Raw genomic sequence first — 9,047 nt, 5'->3', positions numbered from 1 at the left:
TGCTTGTGCCCTGGCACCTCTTTCATTACAAATTAAGCACTGTATAATAGTTGTATATTATACTACTTTTGACTTCAAATTTTTGTTTGGTTCTTGTACAATAAAGCTTTCCTGTCCTTGTTTCAGAATTTTTGATGGGTTTGATGAGGTGAGGGAGGAGTCAAGTTGTCAGTTTGGATTAATGTTTAATCACAAATGTGTATAACCTTCAGAAGACACTTGGGATGAGGGAGATGAGGGAGAGGCTCTTCAGGCGTTGAGGATTTACGTTAATTAGTTTTAAATAACACTGATCATATGAACATAATTATCCTTTTCCAACTGTGTTTGGTATGCAGGACTTTGGTATTAAAATACTTGGATTATAACTAATCCAATTAGCAATTGAAAAATCACATTTAAACCCAAAGAATGAATGTGAGTGATTTGCTTCCACTTGTCCCACTTACTGGTTTTACCCCCAAACTACTTCTTTATAAGCTTTATTATAAAATGCTTCTTTTGTTTCAGGTTCCAAAAGAAAAAAGTCTGAATTAATAATATATCGTGGCTGATAGGGTGCCCATAATCACATCATTTAAAAAGGACACCCACCCATCAAAGACATTGATGTGTTGTGTTAGTTTCCAAACCCCAGTTTGTATACAGCTTAATTTTTAGAGCAAAAAGGAAAAAAAAAAAAGACAAAATCATTTGTAGGTTGCAAGTCCCAGATCTTGTTTATTTATAAAGCAATAAATATTAGAAGAAGCACAAATAAATTGCACGGGTGTGTAAACAAACTGTACAATGACTGAAGAGAGTTCAGGAAGGATTGCTGGAAGACTCCAAGAAGCATAATGTCATCATCCTGAGTGGGAGGTAAATTGAGGAAAAGGCACTTAGAAGCACTTGCGATGGACAATGGATGGGCCAGCCTCATCGTACTCCTGTTTGCTGATCCACATCTGCTGGAAGGTGGACAGAGATGCCAGGATGGAGCCACCAATCCAGACAGAGTACTTGCGCTCAGGTGGGGCAATGATCTAGGGAAGGATAAGCAACAAAATCCTCATCAGTTCAACAGTTTGAGTTTGAGTTTCCAACACTACCTGGGTTTTGTAGTGATTTGATATACCAAATTGCTACAGACTACATAAAATTATGAAAGAACTTTCCTATCTTATCACTGGTAACAACTCCAGCAGCCAGTTCACAATATATGCAATATTCTCAATAGCAATTTACAGCCTGACTCTCCTCTTCTAACACTTGCTTCTTATCAGTATAATTCCACTGACTTCAATCAAGTTATTCCCAATTAATCCTCAGCTCTTGGTCTCACTATTGAATTGTTCCCACTACCCAAACTAATTATTTAGTCCAATGCGATACTTCTTTACCCCAATTTCTGTTTCTTATGACACCAAACCCCTCACCTTGATCTTCATAGTGCTAGGAGCCAATGCAGTGATTTCTTTCTGCATGCGGTCAGCAATACCAGGGTACATGGTTGTACCACCTGAAAGGACATTGTTGGCATACAGATCCTTACGGATGTCAATATCACACTTCATGATGCTATTGTAGGTAGTTTCATGAATACCAGCAGATTCCATACCTTGAAAGGCAAGATGATAGGTCAGCAAACTATACAGGAGGGACAATTTTTGTGTAAAAGATCTGTGAGCATTTATAGCTATTATTAATAAGCATTATTACAGTGCCATAAAAGTACGTCATAAAACATAGCAAAAGATACCATCCCTGTCTTGAAAGAGTTACAATATAATAGAGACAAAACAAAACACATGACAATGATTTAGGTAAAGGGAGGGTGTGGAGAGATTATTTATTCTAAAAGTACTGGTTAATAATAATTACTATAGGAGACTAACACAAAGGAGAATCCTAAAACAAGTAAGTTTTTAAAAGGAGAGGTCACTTGCTGGAGACAGTGGGGGGAATCTTCTCAGTGTGTGTGGAGCAGAATAAAAAAAGTGCACAGCATAGAGCAGTAAGAGAGGATCAACAGAAATATATGTAGAGAGGGGGGATAGGAGGAAATGACAGAAGAGATATAAAATGAGTGGTGATTATGTAGGGCCTTGAAAGTGAGACAAAGAGCTTTAATTTCATCTGGTAAAAAACAGGAGCAGAGCAGAGCAGAAGAAGAGATTAGCAGTAGTATTTTGGATAGACTGGAGAAGAGAGAAAATGGAGAGGCCAGGCCAGAAAGGTTCAGTTATCAAGACAAGAGATGATCCAGGCACGGACAAGGGGTATAGCAATGCGTGTAAAGAGGAAAGACATCAGAAGCAAATGTACATAGGTTACATTCCGACGTATTAATTTAACAGGTGCTTCCTGAAAGCAATGAAACTAGATCTGCAACGAGATGCCAGCTGCTGAACAACTGCGTTTAACCCACAGGGTTTATGCTATAAACACTTGTTGTATCCATCAGATTTCTTTGGCTCTACAGCAGAATTTAAAATCTTAGCCATGACAGTGTTTAATTAGAAGACATATACATAGATGCAGACCTCTCTTTTTGAAACATCACTTCTCAGTGGAAGCAGCTGTTGTCTTTGAGTAAGTATAAGACATAAACCTTTCAAATACTGTCTCTGAAAAATTCACCCTGATGGAAAATCTCCCATGACACAGTGACATTCTACTAATACTAAGACATTTGTATCTGAGCAATAACATTTCTGCAAGGACAGAGTCCTATAATTATGCCACATCAGCACAATAGGAGCAATTTACGTGTGGGCCAGATCCTCAGTTAGTGCAAATCAGCAGAACTCCATTGACTTCAACTGAGCTATCCTGATTTACCATAGCTAAGAATCTCCCCTAATGTAATTACAGTAGCGGGTTTTTGTGGGGAGGGGAGGAGGTTTGGTAAAGATCAGTTTGGCATAGCTGAAAAGTAAAAGGCTTGGCTGTCATGCTTCCAGCATAAAAGTAGCCTAAACAAAGCAGACTGAGTCAGTGGAAGGCTCCCCCTTTGTAATAGGGTCTTCTGGTAGTACAGAGCCACAATAGAGGCTCCTACACCACCCCCTCATGCATCCCAGTGCAGGCACTTATCTGGGAAAAAGGAAGTGTTACTGAAGTGTTCCCATGTCCTGGGTTGTCACAGCTGCTGAAATGGCCACAGGGAGGCACTGACAGCTAGTGCAATTGCAATTCAAAGGCTGTTCTAATCTGCACCAAAAAACTAACCAAGTGCTCAGCCAGCAGCCACCTTCTCAATAGTCTTGTGCCAAGCATAGCTTAGCAGCACTGGAGAATCTAATCAATTTTTTTTCTTGTTTTTATGCCAAATTTAGCTGAATAAGTAGGTAAGGAATGGGGGCTCTCCAAGCCTTGCAGTTCACTTGGTCTCACGGTCAAAAGCGGAGTCCTTGAGGGCACTTACCAATGAAGGATGGCTGGAAGAGAGTCTCTGGGCAGCGGAAACGTTCATTACCAATTGTGATCACCTGACCATCAGGCAATTCATAGCTCTTCTCCAGAGAAGAAGAGGAGGCAGCAGTGGCCATTTCATTCTCAAAGTCCAGAGCAACATAGCACAACTTCTCCTTAATGTCACGGACAATCTCACGTTCAGCTGCAGAAACATAGAAAGTAAGTCAAGGTCTGAAGAGGGGGATTGCCAGAGGCAGAAGTTCCCTGGTGGCTTGAGAGAGATGAGGATGAGATGTACTTACCTGTTGTCACAAAGGAGTAGCCACGCTCAGTGAGGATCTTCATGAGGTAGTCAGTCAGATCCCTGCCTGCCAGATCCAGACGCATGATGGCATGAGGCAGAGCATAACCTTCATAGATAGGTACGTTGTGGGTGACACCATCACCAGAGTCAAGAACAATGCCTGGAAGAGAGAAATGACTGAGATCAGATACACTTGGAAGCATCTAACTTTTCAGAAATCACATGACCTTTCAATACACAAGTCAGTAAGAAAAGAAGATATATGTAATGTGATGTTAATCAGCATAGCGCTATATTGTATTCAACAGTTAAAACGGATCTGGCTCATTCTGCCTTTGCTAGCATGGCTATTACTGAAGATTCAGAGTGATCATTCACTTGAAACAGTCACTCTCCATTTACTCCGAGCAAGATCCTTTCAGTACCTCTACTAGCATGATCTCAGTGATCATTGTCTTAAACTGAAGTCCAAGTATTTGGCATGAGTCTGCTCAAACCAATTATACCAGTGTAACTTCAGTGAGTTCATAGTAGTCACTGCGGGTTTACATCACTGTAAGTGAGAGGAGAATCAGGACATGTCTTCACTACCACTTATATCGGCAAAACTTATGTCGCTCAGGGGTGTGAAAAAACGCATCCCGAGCAACATACGTTTCACCGGCATAAGTGATAGTGTGCACGGTGCTATGTCGGCAGGAGAACTACCGCCGCTCATTGGGAGTGGTTTAATTACGTTAACAGGAGAGCTCTCCCCATCGGCACAGAGCGGCTACATGAAAGCTCTTAAAGCGGTATAGCTGCATTGGTACAGATGTGCCACTGTAAGGTCTCTAGTATAGACATAGACATTAGGCAACTGAGGCTCATTTTTAAAGCAATACGGATAAATTAATAATACCAATTTCTTATGGCCCTTTTCATCAGCAGGTCTCAAATCACTTCACAATCTTTAATATATTCAGCCTCAGAACACCCCTATGGGGTAGAGGCTCAAATAAGGCACAGAGAGGCTAAGTGACTTGCCCAAGATTTCATGAGAAGTCTGTGGCAGAACAAGGAATTGAACCAAGCTTTCCAAGTCCGATGCTAGTACCCTAACCACTGGAAAATCCTTCTGCACATTCAGTGGACTATTTTAATTTTTTACTAGTACCATATTTGAAAGACATCTATTTTACTGTGAATCTGAATGCCTTAGAGACTGCTCACAATTTTCTGTTTTCTTTTGGAGTTGAGGAGTTGAAAGGAAAAATTTCTATAGCAATCACTTATCTTTTTACCTGTGGTACGACCAGAGGCGTATAGGGACAAGACAGCCTGGATTGCCACATACATGGCTGGCACATTGAAGGTTTCAAACATTATCTGGGTCATCTTTTCACGGTTAGCTTTAGGGTTCAGAGGGGCCTCCGTGAGCAAGGTAGGGTGTTCCTCAGGGGCCACGCGCAGTTCATTGTAGAAAGTGTGGTGCCAGATCTTTTCCATATCATCCCAGTTGGTGATGATGCCATGTTCAATAGGATATTTCAGCGTCAGGATACCTCTCTTGCTCTGAGCCTCATCACCTACATAGGAATCTTTCTGACCCATGCCAACCATAACACCCTAATGGAGGAAAGTATAAAGAAACATTTTCTAGGAGGGAAACACCATTATTAAGCACAGAATTATTTATGCCAAAGAGCTAAGTATATTATTTGGGATAAAGCAGGGAGACATACATGAACTATGCCAAAATGTGGTTAAATATGGAAAGCAACATTAATTACTTTGAATATTAATTAAGTCAACACATGGCTGACTCTCGTTAAAAAATCCTACTTCATTTAATCAATTAAAGTGACAAACACAAAACAAGAAAACTCAACTAGTTCACAAAAAGAAAAGGAGTACTTGTGGCACCTTAGAGACTAACCAAAGCTTATGCTCAAATAAATTGGTTAGTCTCTAAGGTGCCACAAGTCCTCCTTTTCTTTTTGCGAAAACAGACTAACAGGGCTGTTACTCTGAAACCTGTCAACTAGTTCATTCCCACATACCTAAGGCTATGGTGGAAAGCAAACCACACAATATCATGAAAAATGAAGCTATGGATAGATGGATGGGAGAAAGTTTTTATAGCTATCTCCATGACAGTGAAATACATCCACTACAATAGCCATAATCATTCACAGACTAGTAAGCAGTTACAACTGTTGCATTCTGGAAATCATGCCAAATAGTATATTTTAAATAAAAGAGAGAAGGAGGGGCTTATCTTGTGTAGTAAACAAAAAGATGAACTGTATTAATCTTTTCATCATTGAGTCCATAATATCAAACACCATCACTGAGCTTTTACATATTTTTTGGCATGGAAGTTGTATCTCTTGGGGCTGGGGAACAGTTTATTAAAAGTTTTCTATATGCTGGTTTGATGCTCACAATATGGAGAGGTAAGAGAATGGGAGAAAGAAAGAAGCATTATGGGGATATAAGAGGAAGGGGAACGTGTCTGGGGTAAGGAGTAAAGAGTTCCAGAGGAACAGAGGACATGAATCAAAGAAAAGAAAAGAAAAGAAAAGAAAAGAAAAGAAAAGGGAGTGGTGGGAAGGGTTAGATGAGCTGGGTGGGGAGGTGAAGGTCTATGAAAAGTCCTCGGCTGATGTAAATTCAATTAATGGAGCTAGATGGATTTACACCAGCTGGAGATCTGTTCCATGGGAGGAGCGAGGAACTAGGAAGATGAGCTAAGTCGGGTGAAGAATGAAGTGAAGGAGAGGAGGGGGATAGTGGGGGAAGTGAAGAATGTGGGGAGAGGAGAAAGTCCATGGGGGGGGGGGATTGTAGAGACATGAGTGGGGAGTTGGCAAGGAATCCAGTGAGACCGGTGGGGAGGCTCAGAGAAGGGGAATCCCCCTGGGGTGAAGAACATCGGAGGGAAGGGCGCTGGGGCTCGGCAGAGAGCGGCGGGGATAAGAGGCGAGTGGGGCTCAGCGGCGGGGGGCGAGTCGGAGGGCCGGGGGGATTTGCACTGAGCGCAGCACGCTGCTGGGCCCGTTACCTGGTGCCTGGGGCGGCCGACGATGGAAGGGAAGACGGCCCTGGGGGCGTCGTCTCCGGCGAAGCCGGCCTTCACCAGCCCGGAGCCGTTGTCGCACACGAGCGCGGTGGTCTCCTCGTCGTCACACATCTTGGGCGGGAGGCGGGGATCTGCAAGAGAGCCCCGCCGCGTGACCAGAGCCCCTGCAGCCGCCGGGGGAGGCAGCAGCCTGCAGACCCCTCCATCCTGCCCAGCCCAGAGCTCCCCCCAGCACACTCCGCTGTCTTCTGCCCGTCCAGGTCCTGCCGGAACAACAAGGGACCTGCTCCCTCCCTCCCAACTGCCCCGCGATAGATATTAGACAATCAGTCACCCTCTAGATCTCACACACACGCACACACACGCACGGGGTAAGCTCGTGGCAGACCCTGCCGTGCAACTGTTGCCTGTTCCTTATGGCTACTGATGCAGCTCAGCGATTGCCTGCAGTAACCGCAGACGCTGCCACATCGTGCCAACACCCTTCCCCCCCTCCTGCCCCCCCTTGAAGAGCTGAGGGAAAATATTAGCTGATTATATATATATATATATATAAAATCTCCAGATGCACTTTTACTTCTAGCAGAGCACGATTAGAATTATTTTAAAGACACGTCTTCCAAGATCTTTTTTGGAAGGACTAGCAACTTTTGAGAGCTGCCCTGGGGGGCGGGAGGGGGATTTCAGACACAACTTCTTTGTAGCGTCTATAATTCCCCAGACAGCCAACCGGCGGCAACCAATATTATTTTAAAAGCAATGAATGAAACGATGAATGAATGAAAAGTTTCTAGGCTTCAGTCCCCCCGCCCCCTCCAGCCCTCACCCCCAAAAAGAAATAAAATTAGCCTTTGTGCTACAGGCGCAAAGCAGCCTCCTCCACAGTTGTATCTAGAAATCCAGAAATTGTCTCCTCTTTGTCAGTCTGATCTTCTCATTTCCCCCAAAGATGCCTTCAGCAGAGCAGCTGCTTTGCTGGGAAGGTGACTGATGGCTGGTCAGCGGTACTACTCACCAGATCAGCACCTACTGCGTGGAGTTCCTGAGAAAAAGCTGGGCACTGACTCAGAGGGAGATACACCAATTTATACTTCCCGAGCGGCCGTGGCAGCCAGACGCTCCTGGGGGACAAGCCAGCCACCTTTTCCTTATTTGGTCGGCTTCACACCATTGAGTAGCAGTGAAGCCATTAATGGAGCAAGGGAAGGCAAAAGTCAGAGCAGGCGAGAGCAGTCAGGGGCTCACAGGCCATGTAAGGAAAGCAAGGGGGTAGCATTCTAACAGCACATGGGATGGCCAAATAGGGAACCCATGTGAAAAATCATGCATACTTGTTCTGGAAGTCAATATTTTTAAAAAGATGAATGAAAGGAGGGTGCCCATCTTGCTGTTTTAAATAATCTGGAAGCTGTAAAAAGATCAATGAATTAAGCTCTAGCTGCCATAGTGTCTGGCATGTGTCACTGCAGTGTGGGAAGTAAGCAACTGGGACAAACCAGGAGTGAGATTTCAAGAGGATAATAGTTGGATCATTAATCTCAAAATACATTTGTTTGGTGGCGGTGGCTTCTTTGCTTTTTTTTTTTTATTTTATTTTATTGAAAAGGATATTCAAGCAGCCCATATTTAAGGACAGCAGGTGAGCAGGCTGATGAGTGAAGCTCTCATTGGTAGGTACAATCTCAGATTTTGCTCCTGTACTAAGACAGAAGGCAGCATATTCTTCCTGTATTGCTTCAGCAAGAAGCAATGCATACTCCAATTCTCTCTAAACTTTGGTGAATACACGCAGAAAAAATTGGGCCCTCTTTTGCTTCTGGCAGGCAACAGGCAGTGCAAAGCAGGATCTGTTGGCTTACAATAACATATATAAACTCCCCATTTTTGTACTTGTAGTGCACACTGAATCAGTAATGCATAGTGATATGTATGGGAGAGGGGCTCGGGGAGAGATGGGAACAGCTTGAACAAAAACAGCCATGGTATTAATGTAATGTGGCAGTTGTTTTCCTGCTCTGTTGAAACATCCACATTGATAATTTTTTTCCAGCAGTGGAACCTAGGAGATCCATATATCTTAAAGGATTTTTTTTTCCCCAGTTAAAAATAGAAAGACTGGAGAGGCATCCCTTGAGTGGGTTTGGCCTGGTATGTGAAGGCACAAATTGTCAACGTGTTTCCTAAAGGAACTTTATTATACTGCAGAGTACTGTGTCCTTCAGGAGCTCAGCTTGTAAGCTACCCAGACATGATAATGTCTGTCTCTGCTGTACACTCTGG

General features: G+C 43.3%; 1 protein-coding gene across 2 annotated transcripts; it reads right to left on the bottom strand.

The window, feature by feature from the left end:
* Positions 1-705: 705 nt before the first annotated feature.
* On the bottom strand, positions 706-7,842 carry ACTC1 (actin alpha cardiac muscle 1). 2 transcript variants are annotated; one of them, XM_084631461.1, is made up of 7 exons: positions 7,783-7,842; positions 6,750-6,898; positions 4,987-5,311; positions 3,702-3,863; positions 3,410-3,601; positions 1,419-1,600; positions 706-1,025 (listed from the first exon to the last, which is right to left on the bottom strand). In XM_084631461.1, exons 2-7 carry the CDS (start codon positions 6,876-6,878, stop codon positions 882-884), a joined length of 1,134 nt encoding a protein of 377 aa, XP_084487587.1. In that variant the 5' UTR covers positions 6,879-6,898; positions 7,783-7,842; the 3' UTR covers positions 706-881. The 2 variants fall into 2 exon arrangements, with proteins under 2 accessions (XP_084487587.1, XP_084487588.1); XM_084631462.1 differs by lacking the exon at positions 7,783-7,842 and adding an exon at positions 7,628-7,752.
* Positions 7,843-9,047: the final 1,205 nt, after the last annotated feature.

Source organism: Lepidochelys olivacea (assembly GCF_965140295.1).
Source record: "Lepidochelys olivacea isolate rLepOli2 genome assembly, chromosome: 6".
Classification (NCBI taxonomy): Eukaryota; Metazoa; Chordata; order Testudines; family Cheloniidae; genus Lepidochelys; species Lepidochelys olivacea.
The sequence above is the reverse complement of the archived record's forward strand: the minus strand, read 5'-3'. Positions and strand labels throughout refer to the sequence as shown.

Bases quoted from the DNA above. Each gene is read 5' to 3' on its own strand.
- ACTC1 (XM_084631461.1), bottom strand. From the start codon at position 6,878: ATGTGTGACGACGAGGAGACCACCGCGCTCGTGTGCGACAACGGCTCC. The intron at 3,864-4,986 runs GTAAAAAGATAA...TCTCTCTTCCAG, and splicing joins CGCCTCTGGTCGTACCACAG to GCATTGTTCTTGACTCTGGT. The intron at 1,601-3,409 runs GTAAGTGCCCTC...TTGCCTTTCAAG, and splicing joins CTTCCAGCCATCCTTCATTG to GTATGGAATCTGCTGGTATT.